Source organism: Oncorhynchus nerka, linkage group LG13 (assembly GCF_034236695.1).
Source record: "Oncorhynchus nerka isolate Pitt River linkage group LG13, Oner_Uvic_2.0, whole genome shotgun sequence".
Lineage (NCBI taxonomy): Eukaryota > Metazoa > Chordata > Actinopteri > Salmoniformes > Salmonidae > Oncorhynchus > Oncorhynchus nerka.
The window spans coordinates 27129595-27152756 of NC_088408.1; the positions used below are offsets into that span (position 1 = coordinate 27129595).

The 23162-nt window shown below is 46.8% G+C and overlaps 1 protein-coding gene across 6 annotated transcripts in view; it reads right to left on the reverse strand.

Annotated features, from left to right (window-relative positions):
* The window catches only part of utrn (utrophin), a 407872-nt gene that overhangs the window by 144852 nt on the left and 239858 nt on the right, over positions 1–23162 (reverse strand). For all 6 annotated transcript variants that reach the window (XM_065026301.1, XM_065026305.1, XM_065026302.1 and 3 more), the window contains one exon: positions 2488–2660. In XM_065026301.1, the coding sequence (XP_064882373.1) occupies positions 2488–2660 (173 nt within the window). The remainder of the gene's footprint in view (positions 1–2487; positions 2661–23162) is intronic.

The following is a 23162-nucleotide window of genomic DNA, read 5'->3' on the forward strand; positions in this document are numbered from 1 at the left end:
GATATCTCTCTAGTGGTGTGGGGGCTGTGCTTTAGCAAAGTGGGTGGGGTTATACCCTTCCTGTTTGGCCCTGTCCGTGGGTATCATCGGATGGGGCCACAGTGTCTCCTAACCCCTCCTGTCTACGATCAGTTTGTTATATCTGGAGTACTTCTCCTGTTCTATCCGGTGTCCTGTGTAAATTTAAGTATGCTCTCTCTAATTCTCTCTTTCTTTCTCTCTCTCGGAGGACCTGAGCCCTAGGACCATGCCTCAGGACTACCTGGCATGATGACTCCTTGCTGTCCCCAGTCCACCTGGCCGTGGTCTGCCTGTGATTATTATTATTTGACCATGCTGGTCATTTATGAACATTTGAACATCTTGGCCATGTTCTGTTGTAATCTCCACCCGGCACAGCCAGAAGAGGACTGGCCACCCCACATAGCCTGGTTCCTCTCTAGGTTTCTTCCTAGGTTTTGGCCTTTCTAGGGAGTTTTTCCTAGCCACCGTGCTTCTACACCTGCATTGCTTGCTGCTTTGGGGTTTTAGGCTGGGTTTCTGTACAGGACTTTGAGATATCAGCTGATGTACGAAGGGCTATATAAATAATTTTGATTTGATTTTGATTTGTCAAGATATAAAGCTTTCAAAATACAGAAAGTGAATTTACAGAAGTTTCAGTGAATGGTTAAGGTATGAAAGTTAAAAACATAAATAACTTATTTACATAAGTATTCAGACTCTTTACTATGAGACTCGAAATGGAAGTTTCTACAACTTGTTTGGTAAATTCAATTGATTGGACATGATTTGGAAAGGCACACACCTGTCTATATAAGGTTCCACAGTTGACAGTGCATGTCAGAGCATAAACCAAGCCACGAGGTCGAAGGAATTGTCCATAGAGCTCCAAGACAGGATTGTGTCGAGGAACAGATCTGGGGAAGGGTACCAACACATTTCTGCAGCATTGAATGTCCCCAAGAACACAGTGGCCTCCATCATTCTGAAATGGAAGAAGTTTGTAACCACCAAGACTCTTCCTAGAGCTGGCTGCCTGGCCAAACTGAGCAATATGGGGAGAAGGGCCTTGATCAGGGAGGTGAACAAGAACCCGATGATCACTCTGACAGAGCTCCAGAGTTCCTCTGTGGAGATGGGAGAACATTCCAGAAGGACAACCAAGCCACTCCTCAGTAGAAGGCACACGACAGACCACTTGGATTTTGCCAAAAGGCACCTAAAGAACTCTCAGAATATGAGAAACAAGATTCTCTGATCTGATGAAACCAAGATTGAACCCTTTGGTCTGAATGCCAAGCGTCACACCTGGAGGAAACCTGGCACCATTCCTACAGTGAAGCATGGTGGTGGCAGCATCATGCTGTGGGGATGTTTTCCAGCATCGGGGACTGGGAGACTAGTCAGGACCGAGGGAAAGATGAACGGAGCAAAGTACAGAGAGATCCTTGATGAAAACCTGCCCCAAAGTGCTCAGTACCTAAGACTGGGGCAAAGGTTCAACAAGACAATGACCCTAAGCACACAACCAAGACAATGCAGGAGTGACTTTAGGACAAGTCTCTGAATGTCTGAGTGGCCCAGCGAGAGCCTGGACTTGAACCCGATCGAACATCTCTGGAGAGACCTGAAAATAGCTGTGCAGTGACCCTCCCCCTCCAACCTGACAGAGCTTGAGAGGATCTGTAGAGAAGAATGGGAGAAACTCCCCAAATATAGGTGTGCCAAGCGTGTAGCGTCCTACCCAAGAACACTCAAAGCTGTAACTGCTGTCAAAGGTGCTTCAACAAAGTGCTGAGTAAAGGGTCTGAAAATACTAACTGTATGTAAATGTGATATTTCTGTTTTTAATTTGTTATAAATTTGCCAACATTTCTAAAAACCTGTTTTTGCTTTGTCATTATGGGGTATTGTGTGTAGATTGATGAGGGGGGGAAAACAATTGAATACATTTTAGAATAAGGTGGTAACATAACAAAATGTGGAAAAAGTCAAGGGGTCTGAATACTTTCCGAATGCACTCTGTGTTAGCAGAGATGTGTTGTTTAATGTTATGGGACAGACTGAATGTTGTCAGTATATTATACAGTAGTACTGACTGAATGTTGTCAGTATATTATACAGTAGTACTGACTGAATGTTGTCAGTATATTATACAGTAGTACTGACTGAATGTTGTCAGTATATTATACAGTAGTACTGACTGAATGTTGTCAGTATATTATACAGTAGTACTGACTGAATGTTGTCAGTATATTATACAGTAGTACTGACTGAATGTTGTCAGTATATTATACAGTAGTACTGACTCAATGTTGTCAGTATATTATACAGTAGTACTGACTGAATGTTGTCAGTATATTATACAGTAGTACTGACTCAATGTTGTCAGTATATTATACAGTAGTACTGACTGAATGTTGTCAGTATATTATACAGTAGTACTGATTGAATGTTGTCAGTATATTATACAGTAGTACTGACCGTATGTTGGCCGACTTGGTTTTGAGGTCGCTCCAGCGCTGGTTCATGTCGTCCAGTCGGTGCTGTAGAAACACAGCCTCCTCAGAGGTCCCCAGGGCCTTGACCATCCTGGGCCTGTTCCCGTCCACACTCTTATAGATATCATTATGAGCATCGATTTCCGCCTGGATATCCTACAGAGAAACAGCGAAGGAGAGAAAGGTTTTACTTTCAACAAGTCAGTGTTGTACAGTTACTGTGTTACATACATACAGCATTAAAAAGCCAAATCAAAACATCAATCCCTTTCTATTAGCTTTAAGATGGTGGGGAGGAAGAGAGGGGAGGGAGAGAGGGGAGGAAGAGAGGGGAGGGAGAGAGAGAACACACGTGCTAGCTGGTCATGATGAGTGTGTGTGTGTGTGTGTGTGTGTGTGTGTGTGTGTGTTGCAGAGCCAGCGAAACAGAGAGGGCAGAGCATTTTAGACATCTTTCAAATGTCCTCTAGCTACTTTGGACTCACGGAAAATAAACTGTCCTCAGCTTCCCAAGCGAGAAACAATTCATTCTAAACCCCTTCCACACCCGAACCAAGCGACCCAGGTCTCCGTACTTATGAAGTTCTATGTTCAGCTACATGAAAGTAAGCTAAGCTAATAATACGCTATGCTCCCCTAATCAACGCTAATGTAAGCTAATGGTATGCTACGCAATGCCAGACGAGACCGGTGTGTGTGGCTGTCAGTGTGTGTGTGTGTGTGTGTGTGTGTGTGTGTGTGTGTGTGTGTGTGTGTGTGTGAGAGAGATTCAGAGAGGGACCCTGGGCCCTGAAGTAAGGCAGAGAGTGGGCCCTACAGATTAAGAATTTAGATGAGGGTGTGGTGTGAGTATTTGAATGTGTGAGTGTTCCCCTGGTTTCATTTGGAAACCTTTTCTCTCTGGCTAACCTGTCGTCCACTCTGCCACCCCCATCAGTACAGACCACCACTGTGGCTTGTCGTGTGTGTGGACCACCATAGGGAGACTGACACAAGAGGAGGATCCTTTCAAATGCTTTATTTTTAGACAAGTAAAACTGCTCCATTTCTCCATGGGACTTCCCTGAGCACGGGCCAATTTTAAGTGGGGGAGATAAAAGACACACACACACACACACACACACACACACACACAGCCAAACTGAAATTCATGCAGAGCTAGAAACCAATAGAATGCAGGCAACACATAAGTTCACCGACTGGTAACTGCACATGACAACAACACGTGACATTAGGTGAAGCATGTTTTTAGAGAGGCCAGTATACACATCACACAGTATGGTAGGCTGTCTGTCTGCCATACCCAACGAGCAGCCCCTGTCATTCACATAGCAACGTCCTGAGGAAAGGAAGTCAGTTATTAGGGAGAAGGGATAAAGGGTGAATGGGCTCTACTATCACAGTCAACTATCTCCTCACCACAAATCTAATAACTGAAGGTCATAAGGATAGATACTTCAGAGAGAGGGAGGGGGAGGGAGAGAGAGGCAGTGTGTGTGTGTGTGTGTGTGTGTGTGTGTGTGTGTGTGTGTGTGTGTGTGTGTGTGAGAGATGTTGTGCCAGTGAGTCAGTTGGATATGTTCCAGACAATGATGTGTATAAACCCTGGATTGCTGATGCTATGTATTGGCCAATGGAGGCTTTAAATCCATCGGCTGCCCTCCTCAGAAGGAGAAGGACAAAATTAGTATTTTATTGTTGTAGTTGGGACAGTAATACTGGTACTTTAAGGAATATAATATAATATAATAATATATTAATAATATATTATTGTTGTTTATGTTTGCATAATATAATATAAATGTATGCATTAAGGTGTCTGTAATACAATGTATTTGGCAAAAACAAATGCAGACATTAATAAAAACATTCGTATAGCTTCCAAAATACTTTTTTTATAATGGAGGACAAGTAGCAAAATGACTGCGCAGTGGCTTCAAAACAACGGCCCTGCCAGTCATCCAGGGCTTATACACATCATTGGTTCTAGCTCCCAAACGGCTTCCCCTCTTGAACACATTTTCTTCTCATTAAGTGGTGGAAAAGGTGATGCATGAATGTGTACATGTATTCTGACAAAAACACACACACATATTTGTGGCATCAAATAGTCTGGTCATTGATTGAGTGCTGCCCTGTGATTGGATACTTTGAGAGAAAGGACAAATATGATTCCTCTACCTAGTCTTAGGTACACAGCAATATCAGGCTAAACACATACCAGTAGCCAACACACACACACACACACGACATGAACACACACTTCTCTGTACTGCCAGGTCTGCCACGTCAGCTGCATGACAGTGGTCATTCATATAAGTCCATGTTTGATTTACTGGTTTGATTTAGATTCCAATCAACAGGTTTAGCGCCAGCACAGCCCTGACAGCGTTATTATAATGAGGACTCTGGAGATGAGGGTCACATATGTCTGCAATTTCTACGGCGAGGACACACACACACACACACACATTCCATGGCTGAACCGCTACTGGAAAAACATGACAATACCTCTGCTGTGTTTAGGAATAGATGAACCATGTCCATATGATAGCAGTGGCACACAAACATCAAAGCCACGTCCTCTTCTCTTCTAGCGCAGAGCAGCATGAGGATAGTGGATAATGGATTTTGTCCCTGACACACACCCAGTAATGAATGGAAGATTGGCAGGATGTGAGCAGCCCAGACAACAGATACGGTCCCTGGGGGGCCTAATGTTCCAGCTATTTGGGTTTTCAGAGGAACCTGGCATTAGAAATGTACCTATCAGAGGCAAGGCTGACTGACAAACACAATGCAGGTGGCATGTAGCCCAGCAGTTGGAGTAACCCAAAGGTCGCTAATTCCAATCCCGACAAGGTGAAATATCTTTCGATGTGCCCTTGGCTGTGACCCCACTCTCTGAGGGTGTCTCAGGGACAGCTGGTAACGGCTGTGACCCCACTCTCTGAGGGTGTCTCAGGGACAGCTGGTAACGGCTGTGACCCCACTCTCTGAGGGTGTCTCAGGGACAGCTGGTAACGGCTGTGACCCCACTCTCTGAGGGTGTCTCAGGGACAGCTGGTAACGGCTGTGACCCCACTCTCTGAGGGTGTCTCAGGGACAGCTGGTAACGGCTGTGACCCCACTCTCTGAGGGTGTCTCAGGGACAGTTGGGATATGCAAAAAATAATAATTTCCAATTCACACATGCATATTAATACACACTTGTACATGTATGAAATAGGACAAATATAAGCACCCACCTAATTATTATTACACTCACACGGAGACACACACACACGGAGACACACAAACACACACACGGCGACACACACACGGAGACACACACACACGGAGACACACACACAGAGACACACAAACACGGAGACACACACAAACACACACACGGAGACACATACACAGAGACACACAAACACGGAGACACACACAAACACACACACGGAGACACACACACGGAAACACACACACGGAGACACACACACGGAGACACACACACGGAGACACACACACGGAGACACACACACGGAGACACACACACACACGGAGACACACACACACACGGAGACACACACAAACACACACGGAGACACACACACACACACAGAGACACACACACACACACACACACAGAGACACACACACTCACACACACACACGGAGACACACAAACACACACACACGGAGACACACACAAACACACACACGGAGACACACACAAACGGAGACAAACACGGAGACACACACACAAACGGAGACAAACACGGAGACACACACACAAACGGAGACAGACACGGAGACACACACACAAACGGAGACACACACACGGAGACACACACACACACACAAACGGAGACACACACACGGAGACACACACACACACACAAACGGAGACACACACAAACACACACACGGAGACACACACAAACACACACACGGAGACACACAAACGGAGACACACACAAACACACACACGGAGACACACACAAACACACACACGGAGACACACACAAACACACACACGGAGACACACACGGAGACACACACGGAGACACAGAATAAGAAACTAAAGTTAGGTTAACGTGGCACATCAACAAGCAGCTTTGGTAAACAAATACACACTCATGCACCTTGAACGCACAAAGTGGCAAAACCTGAATAATACAACACTACAGCGTTTCAGACGTCAGAGAGTAAAGCACTTTAAGAATCTCAGTCTCCCTACGTGTTCCCCTGCAGACTCTGGCTGTACCCCTCCACGCCCTGGAGGGGTAATAACGCTGCTACCACAATAAAAAGCTTTAATGAGTTCAATAATTACTCCTCATACTTCATAAACCTCAGACTCACTCAGCAGACTTCTTCACCTGATACTACATAGACAGAGGGAGCGAGGGAGAGGGAGAGAACGGAGAGACAGTAAATGTCAGCAGAGTCTCCAGCTAGAAGAGAAGTGAAGGTCTTTGGCTGACAGTAACAGGTGAGCTGACCTTCACGTGTTTGACTACAGTGATTTAGCATGAGGCTGGGTTCTCATCTGTGGCATCAAAAATAAACAACCTTTCAGTTTGTCTCAACGGGAGCTCAAATAGATGTCAAACATCTCAAATCTACCTCTTCAAATTTCCTGAGCAGCTCCTGCAAGCTGAAGTTAAAGCCAATCATCTTCGGCTCCAGGATTAGTCTCCTCCCTCTCCCCTCTACATCGTCTCTAAGGTCAAAGGGCACAGAGGAGTCGCGCGGGTTTGCAAAGTCCTCCAGTGGTTACGGTCAAAACCAGCTCTCAAAACACAGTCAAGGTCAGTACTCAAAACACAGTCAAGGTCAGTACTCAAAACACAGTCAAGGTCAGTACTCAAAACACGGTCAAATCCAATCCAAATATTGTCGAATCCAGTTCTCCAAATACAATTAAATCCAGTGCTCAAAACAAGGTAAAATCCAATTCGTGCTTTCCAACCCGGCGACATACACACTTCACACACCCTTCGTTGCCTGTGTGTGTGTGTCAGTGTGTGTTTCCGCCCTACTAGGCTACATGGTAGAAGCATCCTCTTTGATGGAACAGGGGCTGAGAAGGGGGTCAGGGCAAGCCTGCTGTCATGCCTCAAGCCTGGGGTTGGACGTCCCGAGAGCTGGGCTGAGGCTGGAGCTCCTGGAGGTAGGAGGTAAGAGGCTGCCTGAGGCCTATAGGCTGGGGAATAAGTCCTTCAGCTGGGGTAGAATTCCAGAGGTCAGGTGCGGAGGTCTGGAGGAAACTATCCAAGTCCTGTCAAGAGAGGTTTGTAGACTGACGTGGAAAGTCTGAGGGGCTGAAGAAGTATTCCAGCCTCTCCTTGAACTTCCCTCTTGATGTTTTCCCTTCCCTTCTTCCCTTTCCTCCTCCACTGCTTCTCGTCACTAAGGAAGCTGTTTACACTCCAGCCCGGGGTAGGGCCGAGTGTTTGATCTCAATTACCCAGATAAAAAAGCCCTCTGGGCCTGCCGCAGGAACAAGGAAGAAACACAGAGGCACACGGTCTGCCGACCTCTCCTTCCTCTTTCAACAAGGCAATGCTAACACACTGCAGAGGAAACACACACACACACACACACACACACTCTTACACTGTGTGAGCGAGACAGGGGCATGCCGTCGTAGCTCTACTACCAGCCCCCAGCGCCCTACCCCAGACTGGACTCCCTCTCTCACACCCTGCTAATCACAGCCAAGTCAGAGCCAGTTAGTGAAAGAATGTCCCCTTCCCTCTGGAGCCCTAGGTCACGTGTCCAGGGAGAGAAGCCACTGATCAGAGTAATGATCCTGAGAAAGAGTCTGGCAAGCTGGCCTCTACATCCTGGAGTCCGTCCAGTATGTTCTCCTTGCAGGGTGGAAATGGTAGAAGTTTGTCTTTATCTTCTCTCTTCCCGCTGATTTGTAGAACTTTTGGAGTTCAACTTTTTCTCTTTATCTCCCTCAGTTTTCATTACCTCTAATCTGCTATCCGTCCCTTCCTCTCGGTTCTCTCTTTCACTCCTTTTCACCGGCCAGTGACTCGGCTCTTTCCATTATTTTAATCAGCATCCTCCCTTTCCACCCCTCCTCTTCCTTTTCTCCTCTCCCTCCCTCTTTACAGGTCCCACTCCGCTCGCTAAACTAACTCAGCACACACCCATTTCCTGAGGCCTGATACACAGAGAGAGAATGGTGGGAGGGGGGTGGAGAGAGGGGCAGACGTAGCGGAGGTAACATGTGGACAGAGAGAAATGCCCAAATCCAGAGAGGGGGAAGAGGAAGCAGAAAAGAGAGAGGGTTGTGGAAAGAGAGAAGGGAGAGAAAGAGGGGTCAGAGGTTTAAGTAATGCAGCACTTTACTAGCAAAACGTTCTACCTGTCAGAGTCGGGATGGTGAAAACATGTGGCTCTCACGTGAATGGAGAGAAGGAACAGGAAAAGAAAGAAAAGAGAAAAGAAGGGACTGGGGGGGGGGGGGGGTGTAGCTCTGAAACTACAACCATACAGATACATTAGGTCTATACCTGGCTCTGTGTGTAGGCCTACAGAGACAGGCACTACCAACAGATATACGGTGTGCGCATCACATGTAGACATATCAGGCGGCTGCCGAAGGGGGAAAAAAAATAACAATAATTACAACCCCGAATATTCATGAGGAGAAGCCTTTGAAGTGTGCTATACTTAATAAAAATATTAACATATGCCATTTTCCCCTGTAACAGCACTTCTGATGAGGCACTATGTATGCAGACAGGAATATGCGCCCTGTGTGTTTTTGAGATGCAAGTCCAAGTCGATTAAATGGCGGGAAATTAGCAAGTCCAACATGCGAGCGAGACAATTTCAACAACAACTGTGAGGAAATCCACTGGAAGGAGCCTTAGGGGGGAGAATGTGTTGGGCGATTATGACTTTCCCTGGGGTTTGATACAACCCATGTCTTTAAGTGGCTGTAAAACAACAACAAAAACACTCACACAGAGGCAAACACCAGGGATAAACACACACACACACACACAGCAGCACAGCTTTGAGGAAGCGGGAGGTAAAAGTTGGGCAACATTACTACAGCTAATTGGATTAGGACCATTACAGAGGGAAGATGCAGAGCTATTGACTAGAGCTGATAGAGATGGAGGGAGAGAGAGGAAGAGAGAGAGAGAGAATGAAAGATAGAGGGAGGCCATACTGTGTGGCTTAGAAGACTGAGGCACATCTGCCTGTAATTCCCTGGCTGGATCAGAGAGGAACGGAGGGCTGAGGAGTTTCAATGGAAATCTGGGATTTGATCCGCACCCACTAAAACCATGGGAAATACGGCATATGGAGGAGAGGAAAGAGAGAGAAAACAGAGAGAGAAAGAGAGAGAAGGGTAGAGGTAGAGAGCTTACGGTGAGGACACTTAAGGCTTATCTAAACACCTGCTCTCACAGACAGGAGGTAAAGGACAGGGAGCATAAGATAGACACAAAGGCACACACACCTGTTAGTGTGGACACACACACCTGTTAGTGTGGACACACACACCTGTTAGTGTGGACACACACACCTGTTAGTGTGGACACACACACCTGTTAGTGTGGACACACACACCTGTTAGTCTGGACACACACACCTGTTAGTGTGGACACACACACCTGTTAGTCTGGACACACACACCTGTTAGTCTGGACACACACACCTGTTAGTCTGGACACACACACCTGTTAGTCTGGACACACACACCTGTTAGTCTGGACACACACACCTGTTAGTGTGGACACACACACCTGTTAGTCTGGACACACACACCTGTTAGTCTGGACACACACACCTGTTAGTGTGGACACACACACCTGTTAGTGTGGACACACACACCTGTTAGTGTGGACACACACACCTGTTAGTGTGGACACACACACCTGTTAGTGTGGACACACACACCTGTTAGTCTGGACACACACACCTGTTAGTGTGGACACACACACCTGTTAGTCTGGACACACACACCTGTTAGTGTGGACACACACACCTGTTAGTGTGGACACACACCTATTAGTGTGGACACACACCTATTAGTGTGGACACACACACCTGTTAGTCTGGACACACACACCTATTAGTCTGGACACACACACCTATTAGTGTGGACACACACACCTGTTAGTGTGCACACACACCTGTTAGTGTGGACACACACACCTGTTAGTCTGGACACACACACCTGTTAGTGTGGACACACACACCTGTTAGTCTGGACACACACACCTGGCCTGTGGAAAGTTGCTTTTGCCCTCCGATGGGCTCAAACCTAAATCAACCTCAATGACCTAGCTGGTCTCACAGAATGATCAACAGTACCGAGAGAATGTGTGTGGGGGGGGGGGGGGGGGGGGGGGGCAAGAGAACGAGAGAGAGAGAAAGAGAGAGAACAAGGGAAGAGGGAGATGAATGCTAAAGGGAGGAGAGAGTGAGAGTATGTGAAGGAGGAGAGCGAGTGAGAACAGTGTTTATAAGTCATCTAGGAGCCAGAGTGGAGCTATGGGCTAACACAGTCCAGCATCAGTTACAACAGGGACAACAAACACCCCCTATCCTGTTTGGACTGTAAAATACTGCTTTGCGAGAAACCACGCAAATACCTCCTATGATTGATCACTAAGCATGTCCATGTTAAGTGTGTTGTTTCCTGACAGATCTAAATTGAAAAATGTCTGGAAGCTTTCAAAATTAGTGTAGCTTCACTTAACAAGGTGTTTCACAACAGGACCTACAGTCCTCCTCCACAGTCCGGGTGTTTCACAACAGGACCTACAGTCCTCCTCCACAGTCCATGTGGTTCTCTCCCGAGAAGTAACAAGCTGAAGTTGAGTGTAATAATGTCTGGAATGTGTGTGTTGAGTGTATAGGAATGTAAAGCGTTCTGTCGTCAGAGTGAGAGAGCACAAACATTATTCTTCACACATTCTAGAACTTAGCAAGGTTATTCTGTGCTTACAGAAGCCTTTATAAGGTTGACTGTGTAAACACTACTGTGATATTCCTAAAACAACAAGTCAAACGAGGGTCACCATCCTTCTCTCTACCTTTCCATCTCTCTCTCTCATGTTTACCATTCGGGGTGGCAGGTAGCCTAGTAGTTAGAGCGTTGGGCCAGTAACCAAAGGGTTGCTGGATCGAATCCCCGAGCTGACAACGTAAAAATCTGCCGTTCTGCCCCTGAACAAAGCAGGTAGGCCCGGTAGGCCGTCCTTGTAAATAAGAATTTGTTCTTAACTGACTTTCACAGTTAAATAAAGGTTAAATAAAAAAAGGTTAAATATTTTTTTTTTTATTATTCTCTCACTTTCTTCCATTTTGCCCTCTGACAGACTTTCTTCCTGACCTAGATAACTTTCTCTCTCCCCGTCTCTCTCTCTCTCTCCCCGTCTGTCTCTGTCTCTCCGTCTCTGTCTCCCCGTCTCTCTCTCTCTCTCCGTCTCGCTCTCCCCCCGTCTCGCTCTCCCCCCGTCTCGCTCTCCCCCGTCTCTCTCTCCCCCCGTCTTTCTCTCCCCCGTCTTTCTCTCTCCCCGTCTTTCTCTCTCTCCGTCTTTCTCTCTCTCCGTCTCTCTCTCTCTCCGTCTCTCTCTCTCTCCGTCTCTCTCTCTCCCCGTCTCTCTCCGTCTCCCTCTCTCTCCGTCTCTCCCCGTCTTTCTCTCTTTCCGTCTCTCTCTCTTTCCGTCTCTCTCTCTCCCCATACCCCCTCCCCGTCTCTCTCTCTCTCTCTCTCCGTCTCTCTCTCCCCGTCTCTCTCTCCCCGTCTCTCTCTCTCCCCGTCTCTCTCTCTCCCCGTCTCTCTCTCTCCCGTTTTCTCTCTCTCCCCGTTTTTCTCTCTGTCCCCGTTTTCTCTCTGTCCCCGTTTTCTCTGTCCCCCAGTCTCTCTCTCCCCCCGTCTTTCTCTCTCCCCGTCTTTCTCTCTCCCCGTCTCTCTCTCTCCCTCTCTCTCTCTCCCCGTCTCTCTCTCTCTCCCGTCCCCGTTTTTCTCTGTCCCCGTCTTTCTCTCTCCCCGTCTCTCTCTCTAACCGTCTCTCTCTCTCCCCGTCTTTCTCTCTGTCCCCGTTTTTCTCTGTCCCCGTCTTTCTCTCTCCCCGTCTCTCTCTCCCCGTCTCTCTCTCCCCGTCTCTCTCTCTCCCCGTCTCTCTCTCTCCCAGTCTCTCTCTCTCCCCATTTTTCTCTCTGTCCCCGTTTTTCTCTCTGTCCCCGTTTTTCTCTGTCCCCGTCTGTCTCTTTCCCCCAGTCTCTCTCTCTCCCCCCGTCTTTCTCTCTCCCCGTCTTTCTCTCTCCCCGTCTCTCTCTCTCCCCGTCTCTCTCTCTCCCCGTCTTTCTCTCTCCCCGTCTCTCTCTCTCCCCGTCTCTCTCTCTCCCAGTCTTTCTCTCTCCCCGTCTCTCTCTCTCCCCGTCTTTCTCTCTCCCCGTCTTTCTCTCTCCCCGTCTCTCTCTCTCCCAGTCTCTCTCTCCCCCGTCTTTCTCTCTCCCCGTCTCTCTCTCTCCCAGTCTCTCTCTCTCCCCGTCTTTTCTCTCCCCGTCTCTCTCTCTCCCCCGTCTCTCTCTCTCTCCCCGTCTTTCTCTCTCTCTCCGTCTTTCTCTCTAGTTAAATAAAGGTTCAATAAAAAAAGGTTAAATAAAAAAAATAAAACAATTCTCTCACTTCCTTCCCTTTTGCCCTCTGACAGACTTTCTTCCTGACCTAGATAACTTTCTCTCTCCCCGTCTCTCTCTCTCCCCGTCTCTCTCTCTCCCCCGTCTCTCTCTCCCCCGTCTCTCTCTCTCTCTCCCCGTCTCTCTCTCTCCCCGTCTTTCTCTCTAGTTAAATAAAGGTTCAATAAAAAAAGGTTAAATAAAAAAAATAAAACAATTCTCTCACTTTCTTCCCTTTTGCCCTCTGACAGACTTTCTTCCTGACCTAGATAACTTTCTCTCGCTCGCTCTCTCTCTCCGTCTCTCTCTCCTTCCGTCTCTCTCTCCCCGTACCCCCTCCCCGTCTCTCTCTCTCTCCGTCTCTCTCTCCCCGTCTCTCTCTCCCCGTCTCTCTCTCTCTCCGTCTCCCTCTCTCCCCGTCTCTCTCTCTCCCCGTCTCTCTCTCTCCCCGTCTCTCTCTCTCCCCATCTCTCTCTCTCTCCCCATCTTTGTCTCTGTCCCCGTCTTTCTCTCTCCCCGTCTCTCTCTCCCCGTCTCTCTCTCTCCCCGTCTTTCTCTTTGTCCCCGTTTTTCTCTGTCCCAGTCTTTCTCTCTCCCCGTCTCTCTCTCCCCGTCTCTCTCTCTCCCCGTCTCTCTCTCTCCCCTTTTTTTTCTCTCTGTCCCCGTTTTTCTCTCTGTCCCCGTTTTTCTCTCTGTCCCCGTTTTCTCTGTCCCCCAGTCTCTCTCTCCCCCCGTCTTTCTCTCTCCCCGTCTTTCTCTCTCCCCGTCTCTCTCTCTCCCTCTCTCTCTCTCTCTCCCCGTCTCTCTCTCCCCATCTCTCTCTCTCTCCCCATCTCTCTCTCTCTCCCCGTCTTTCTCTCTCTCCCCGTTTCTCTCTGTCCCCGTTTTTCTCTGTCCCCCAGTCTCTCTCTCCCCCGTCTTTCTCTCTCCCCGTCTTTCTCTCTCCCCGTCTTTCTCTCTCCCCGTCTCTCTCTCTCCCTCTCTCTCTCCCCGTCTCTCTCTCCCCATCTCTCTCTCTCTCCCCATCTCTCTCTCTCTCCCCGTCTTTCTCTCTCTCCCCGTTTTTCTCTGTCCCAGTCTTTCTCTCTCCCAGTCTCTCTCTCTAACCGTCTCTCTCTCTCCCCGTCTTTCTCTCTGTCCCCGTCTTTCTCTGTCCCCGTCTCTCTCTCTCCCCGTCTTTCTCTTTGTCCCCGTTTTTCTCTGTCCCCGTCTTTCTCTCTCCCCGTCTCTCTCTCCCCGTCTCTCTCTCTCCCCGTGTCTCTCTCTCCCCGTTTTTCTCTCTGTCCCCGTTTTTCTCTCTGTCCCCGTTTTTCTCTCTGTCCCCGTTTTTCTCTGTCCCCCAGTCTCTCTCTCCCACCCGTCTTTCTCTCTCCCCGTCTTTCTCTCTCCCCGTCTTTCTCTCTCCCCGTCTCTCTCTCTCCCTCTCTCTCTCTCTCTCCCCGTCTCTCTCTCCCCATCTCTCTCTCTCTCCCCATCTCTCTCTCTCTCCCCGTCTTTCTCTCTCTCCCCGTTTTTCTCTGTCCCCGTCTTTCTCTCTCCCAGTCTCTCTCTCTAACCGTCTCTCTCTCTAACCGTCTCTCTCTCTCCCAGTCTTTCTCTCTGTCCCCGTCTTTCTCTCTCCCCGTCTCTCTCTCCCAGTCTCTCTCTCTCTCCCAGTCTCTCTCTCTCTCCCAGTCTCTCTCTCTCCCCGTTTTTCTCTCTGTCCCCGTTTTTCTCTCTGTCCCCGTTTTTCTCTGTCCCCGTCTGTCTCTCTCCCCCAGTCTCTCTCTCCCCCCGTCTTTCTCTCTCCCCGTCTTTCTCTCTCCCCGTCTCTCTCTCTCCCCGTCTTTCTCTCTCCCCGTCTCTCTCTCTCCCCGTCTTTCTCTCTCCCCGTCTCTCTCTCTCCCGTCTCTCTCTCTCCCCGTCTCTCTCTCTCCCGTCTTTCTCCCTCCCCGTCTTTCTCTCTCCCGTCTCTCTCTCTCCCCGTCTCTCTCTCTCCCCGTCTTTCTCTCTCCCCGTCTCTCTCTCTCCCCGTCTCTCTCTCTCCCCGTCTTTCTCTCTCCCCGTCTCGCTCTCTCCCCCGTCTCTCCCCCCGTCTCTCTCTCTCTCCCCGTCTTTCTCTCTCTCTCCGTCTTTCTCTCTAGTTAAATAAAGGTTCAATAAAAAAAGGTTAAATAAATTCTCTCACTTCCTTCCCTTTTGCCCTCTGACAGACTTTCTTCCTGACCTAGATAACTTTCTCTCTCCCCGTCTCTCTCTCTCCCCGTCTCTCACTCCCCGTCTTTCTCTCTCTCCCCGTCTCTCTTTCCGTCTCTCTCTCTCTCCGTCTCTCTCTCTCCGTCTCTCTCTCTCTCCGTCTCTCTCTCTCTCCCTCTCTCTCTCTCTCTCCGTCTCTCTCTCTCTCCGTCTCTCTCTCTCCCCGTCTCTCTCTCTCCCCGTCTTTCTCTCTCTCAGTCTTTCTCTCTAGTTAAATAAAGGTTAAATAAAAAAAATAAAACAATTCTCTCACTTTCTTCCCTTTTGCCCTCTGACAGACTTTCTTCCTGACCTAGATAACTTTCTCTCGCTCGCTCTCTCTCTCTCCGTCTCTCTCTCTCCCCGTCTCTCTCTTTCAGTCTCTCTCTCTTTCCGTCTTTCTCTCTCTCAGTCTCTCTCTCTCCCCGTCTCTCTCTCTCTCTCTCTCTTTCTTTCAGTACAGAAGGCCGTGAAGGAACTCCATAATATCCTAGAGGAGCAGCTATCTGAAAGAGGAATCATGAATTCCCCACTCATTCCCACTCAGCCTCTCCCCAGGACACTTCCAACGAGGTCATTTCCTGTGCCCAGGGTTATTCCCAAAGCACCACTTCCTGTTATAGGGACAGCGCCCTGTTGAGAGATGTGTGTGTGTGTGTGCAAACGAGAGATTGTGTGTGTGTGCGCGTATGTGTGTGTCCTCGACTGCAAGACTGAGCCCCACGTGCGTGTCAGAGGAAGTTACACAGCTATACTCTGCACAGAAATCAATCAAGGAAAGAGCACCAGAATAGAAAGGCACCAGTTTCAACAGGCTATAGCACACACTCAGCTCTGTCTTCCTTCACAGAGTTACATATGAATAACAACAGGCTAACACACACTCAGCTCTGTATTCCTTCACAGAGCCACATATGAATAACAACAGGCTAACACACACTCAGCTCTGTCTTCCTTCACAGAGTTACATATGAATAACAACAGGCTAACACACACTCAGCTCTGTCTTCCTTCACAGAGTTACATATGAATAACAACAGGCTAGCACACACTCAGCTCTGTCTTCCTTCACAGAGTTACATATGAATAACAACAGGCTAGCACACACTCAGCTCTGTCTTCCTTCACAGAGTTACATATGAATAACAACAGGCTAGCACACACTCAGCTCTGTCTTCCTTCACAGAGTTACATATGAATAACAACAGGCTAACACACACTCAGCTCTGTATTCCTTCACAGAGCTACATATGAATAACAACAGGCTAACACACACTCAGCTCTGTCTTCCTTCACAGAGTTACATATGAATAACAACAGGCTAGCACACACTCAGCTCTGTCTTCCTTCACAGAGTTACATATGAATAACAACAGGCTAACACACACTCAGCTCTGTCTTCCTTCACAGAGTTACATATGAATAACAACAGGCTAGCACACACTCAGCTCTGTCTTCCTTCACAGAGTTACATATGAATAACAACAGGCTAGCACACACTCAGCTCTGTCTTCCTTCACAGAGCTACATATGAATAACAACAGGCTAACACACACTCAGCTCTGTCTTCCTTCACAGAGTTACATATGAATAACAACAGGCTAGCACACACTCAGCTCTGTCTTCCTTCACAGAGCCACATATGAATAACAACAGGCTAACACACACTCAGCTCTGTCTTCCTTCACAGAGTTACATATGAATAACAACAGGCTAACACACACTCAGCTCTGTCTTCCTTCACAGAGTTACATATGAATAACAACAGGCTAGCACACACTCAGCTCTGTATACCTTCACAGAGCTACATATGAATAACAACAGGCTAACACACACTCAGATCTGTCTTCCTTCACAGAGTTACATATGAATAACAACAGGCTAGCACACACTCAGCTCTGTCTTCCTTCACAGAGTTACATATGAATAACAACAGGCTAACACACACTCAGCTCTGTCTTCCTTCACAGAGTTACATATGAATAACAACAGGCTAACACACACTCAGCTCTGTCTTCCTTCACAGAGTTACATATGAATAACAACAGGCTAACACACACTCAGCCCTGTCTTCCTTCACAGAGCTACACATGAATAACAACTGATAGAAGGTGGATGAATGGATGGATGAATGGATGGATAGTGAATCCTGAAGAGATCAGACAGATCGATGGACTGCATTGACATAGTTGCAGCAGTAACTAAGCACATTGGAAAGAAATGCATTGGTTGCATCATGGACATCTGGCAGACCCATGCAGATGCATATGAGATTTCTTCAGCAAATTACAGTATCGTGTAAATTACAATTACCTGTACATTTAACCAAACACATTTAACATTCAATATCTCAAACAAGCTGCCTTGCACAACCAGACAAAACAAAGAATTGGGACCCTGACAATCAATGTGTCAGGGTCCCAAACTCCCTCACGACGCCAGGACAGCGGAGTCAATCACCACCTTCCGGAGACACCTGAAACCCCACCTCTTTAAGGAATACCTAGGATAGGATAAAGTAATCCCTCTCACCCCCCCTCCCCCTGAAAAGATTTAGATGCACTACTGTTCCACTGGAGGTCATAAGGTGAATGCACCAATTTGTAAGTCGCTCTGGATAAGAGCGTCTGCTAAATGACTTAAAAAAAAAAAAAATGTGTGAGATGTCATCGCATGAATAAAAACAGTAATTTAAGAGAAAATACATGTCCAACAACTCTCAGAACCTAAAACCCAATCCAGCTCTGAATGGAGCTATTCCGTCTTCTTCTATGGTCAGATTACATCACCGACAGCAGACAACCTACAACGCCACGGCAATAGGGCCATTATAAAAGACAATAGGCGCCAGTGGTCATGGAGCCAATCTCTAACAATGTGGGTCAATCAACCAACCACAGAATGAGCCATGAATCTACAGTCTCTGTGTGGCTGGACAGCCTAACGCAAACTCTCCCCAGGGTGAGATGTGTCTGAGTACATCCAGGGTGTCTTTAATAGGGAAATTGAAATTGATTTGGACCTGTGGTCCCACGCGCTGTTGCTGACTGATAATCCACACTGATAATCAGCTATTGATTATGGTGGAGCGTTGTGGTGGCTTGGTGCTTTAGTAGACATTTGGAATATGCACTTACGACAGGAGGTGAAATGTTGACGTCCTCAGCTAGACAGTGTCCACACAAGCATGTGGTGGGAACACACACAAGCAGCACCAGCTAAAAGGTCTGTTGTGTTACGGCTCATTTAGTGAGTTGGGGCTCATTTGCAGATGTGATACACAGACACATATTAAGAGTATACTCTATACCAGTGGTCCCAAACTTTTTATAGTCCCGTACCCCTTCAAACATTCAACCTCCAGCTGGATACCCCCTCTAGCACTAGGGTCAGCGCACTCTCAAATGTTGTTTTTTGCCTTCATTGTAAGCCTGCCACACACACTATATGATACATCTTACAGGACCAGGGCACAAACAATATAATAATAATCAATTATATTGCTCTATTTAACCATCTTACATATAAAACCTTATTTGTTCATCAAATTGTGAATAACTCACCACAGGTTAATGGGAATGGTGTGCTTGAAAGGATGCACATAACTCTGCAATGTTGGGTTGTATTGGATTCTCAGTCTAAAATCATTTTCCACACACAGTCTGTGCCTGTCATTAGTTTTCATGCCAGTGAGGGCCGAGAATCCACTCTCACATAGGTACGTGGTTGCAAAGGGCACCAGTGTCTTAACAGGGCAATTTGCCAAGGCAGGATACTCTGAGCGCAGCCCAATACAGAAATCAGGCAGTGGCTTCTGATTAAATTACATTTTCACAGAACCGCTTGTTTCAATTTTGATGAGGCTCTCTTGTTCAGATATCGGTAAGTGGACTGGAGGCAGGGCATGAAAGGGATAACAAATCCAGTTGTTGTGTCATCCGTTTCGGGAAAGTACCTGCGTAATTGCGCACCCAGCTCACTCAGGTGCTTCGCTATATCACATTTGACATTGTCCATAAGCTTGAGTTCATTTGCACACAAACAAATCATACAATGATGGAAAGACCTGTGTGTTGTCTTTGTTAATGCAACAGAAAAGAGCTCAAACTTCTTAACCATAACCTCAATTTTGTCCAGCACATTGAATATAGTTGAGGAGAGTAATCCTCCTGTAATCCTAGATTCAGATCATTCAGTTGAGAAAAAACATCACCCAGATCGGCCAGTCGTGTGAGAAATCATCAAGCAGTCAGACAAGTAAAAATTATGGTCAGTAAAGAAAACTTTAAGCTCGTCTCTCAATTAAAAAAAATTTGTCAATACTTTGCCCCTTGATAACCAGCACACTTCTGTATGTTGTAAAAGCGTTACATGGTCGCTGCCCATATCATTGCATAATGCAGAACATACACGAGAGTTCAGGGGCCTTGCTTTAACAAAGTTAACCATTTTCACTGTAGTGTCAAAAACATCTTTCAATCTGTCAGGCATTCCCTTGGTAGCAAGAGCCTCTCGGTGGATGTTGCAGTGTACCCAAGTGGCGTCGGGAGCAACTGCTTGCACGTGTTACCACTCCACTATGTCTCCCTGTCATGGCTTTTGCACCATCAGTACTGATACCAACACATCAACCACCAAAGTCCATTTGATGTCACAAAGCTGTCCAGTAGTTTAAAAATATCCTCTCCTGTTGTCCTGGTTTGCAGAAGAGGATGTCTTCCTTAATTAACCCCCCATAAATGTAACGGACATATACCAGGTGCTGTGCCAGGCCCAACACGTCTGTTGACTCATCCAGCTGTAACAAATAGAGTTCACTGGCTTGTATGCAAAGCAGTAACTGTTTCAAAACATATCTTGCCAAGTCACTGATGCGTCGTGAAACAGTGTTGTTTGATGAAGACATTGTCTGTATAGTTTTTTTTTGTCCTTTTCCCCCAGCATTGTCCCAGGAAGAATTTAGTCCGCCACAATAGTATGGGGCTTGCCTGTCCTAGCCACTCAGTAGCTCACCATAAGACACTTCTAGCACCTTCTTATTAATGGTATCTGTTGCTTTTATACATGTCTTACTACTCAAAAGTCATCTTTATTCGCGCTTAAAAAACTCCCGTGGCTTATTTTTCAAATTGTCACGTTTCATTTCTAAATGTCTGCGCAAGAGTGAAGGTTTCCTGCGAGAGAGTAACGGTTAACGTGATTGGATGTTAATTATTGGACTGGGCTACATGTATTTGACATGGTGTTATTTCACTGAACACCAGATGGTTTCATTTTATTTTTGGCAGTGAAACGAGGCTACTCAGGCGAGAAAAAAACCTCTCCCAAATGTATGGCCCTGTTGAAAAATATAAATGGACTGTTTTAAAATGTGAAGAAAAAATTATATATACATAGATTTTATTTTAAAAAGTTAAACACATTTTTATTTGGCGTACCCCCGACGGCATTGTGAAAACCTGCTGTATACCATATATACACACAGAGGCTCCCCCTATACCCTCCATACTATTCCTCTCCCATATGGGACTTCAGTGCTCTCAACTCAAACCCAGCCACCTTCAAAGCAAAGGCTGCCTCGTTCCCTCTCCCACTTCCTCTCTCTGTCGTTCAGCTCCAGTCTCAGTTCCTGTTTACCTCCAGCCCAACAGTTCTAGCAGAGAGGTATTTGAGGAGTATAACCTCAGGGGGTTCAGCTACAGCCTAGGTGGTCTCTCTCTCCCACAGGAGGAAAACAGCCCTGGAAAACGTGATTGGTTGTGATACGTAACATATGTCGCCAGGGTCACGGGTGGTTGCAATGTTAACACAATTAAGGCAAGAGTACACCTCCTGCAATGCATGCTGGGAAAATGTGAGAATTGGAAAGGTTATGTAACTGAATCAATTAGCATGTATCGTTAGTAAAGACACCTGTTAACAGGCCCAGGGTGTTCTATGAGTCAGGACTGGGGAACTGGTCATGTGGAGTTATGGACTAGCCTGCATCAAATTATGGTCCTGTAAATGTCAGGGGGAGACGTGGGTTGAGAGTTTTAAGGGAAGGACATGAGAGCATAGACAAAGAAACAGACATGCTCACAAATTGTTGTAACACTCACACACACAGAAACACACACACGCAAATATGAAGGCACACACCCACATACCCTCAGGTGACAAACAGCAGGTGAATCTAGTTATTTAAACAGCAGATGGCCATGGCCTGCGGTCAGAAACTGAGAGAGGGAGAGAGAGCGGGGGGGGGGGGGGGGGGGGGTTCCAGAGGAGTAGGGATCTAGCCGTGTTACAACATGGGTTTATTAATAGCAGAACTGTGGAAAACAGATGCATAAATAACCACCAGGTAGAGTGGGAACAGGCGTGTCCAATAGCGCACATAAAAACTCCATGGAAAGCTGTCGGAATCCCTGGAAAACACACATTTTCCACGGAGAGATGATGAACGGCATGACAATGTTCCGACCAAACCACAACCACAACACATCACATGAACATAATGATCATCATTAACATTATCATCATCAGTAGGATTGGGCGGTATACCGTATGTATACCGTATATACTGTATACCGGGCTGATTGGAAATAGCCAAGCGATGGTTTTTCAATAAATGTTAACATTTGTAGCTGCTTTTTAAGTAAATACCTGCAGTCAACTTGTGCAATACTTTAGGAGATAAAGCAGATAGCGTTCACCGGTCACATTATTTTACATTATGAAGCATATGTAGTTCCCCAGAACAGCTGGGCCAGTCACGTGTTTGTTTGTAAATAGCACAACAGGAGAAAGCAGGAGCGGGTGAGTCCAGCTGTGTATTGACAGGAGTCGAACTTTATATTGAAAGTATTTTTGTTTGTTGCTTCAATAGAGTGATCGGAGACGTGCAAATATATTTTTCCTTTACAGAAAATGCATTGCATGACAATAAGTATGTGGACACCTGCTCGTTGAACATCTCATTCCAAAATCATGGGCATTAATATGGAGTTGGTCCTCCTTTACTGCGCGCTACGCACTCCAGCACTCCAGTTCTGTGAGCTTGTGTGGCCTACCACTTCGCGGCTGAGCCGTTGTTGCTCCTAGACGTTTCCACTTCACAATAACAGCACATAAGGTTGACTGGGGCAGCTCTAGCAGGGTAGTAAGTAGACAAAGTGACTTGTTGGAAAGGTGGCATCCTATGATGGTGCCACGTTGAAAGTCACTAAGCTCATCCACACATGCTCCATTAACTCCAGACATCGTCTCGTACAATTCAAGGTATTACACAGATTACACTATTCCAAAACCAAACTGCATATGATATTGTGTGATAAATGTCAGGCTGCGCAGGTTACACTACTCCACTGCTTTGCCCTATGCTCTAGCTTGTATGGTTATTGGTGTGGAATTTGTAGGATCCTCTCTGAAGTTCTGGAGACTTCAATAGATCCAGACCCGCTTCTGATAATCCTGGGAGTGTCTGATTCCCTAAACGGATTAACCAACCCCCAAAAACAACTAATCTCTTACAGTCTCATTTCAGCAAAAAAAATGTATCTTGTTGTTTTGGACAAGGAGGGAAGCGCCCTCTACCAAATTATGGCTCAGCGAATTGGCAAACACTGTACACTTAGAAAGAATTAGATATATTCTGAACAATAAATTATCAACATTTGATCAAATCTGGCAGCCTTTCCTCTCTTACTTGGACGAGTCGGCGCTGTGAATTTATACATTTTAAGGCACTCTCAATTGTAATATTTGAATCTACCTTGAATCTACCGCCACCCGAGCAGTTGGGGG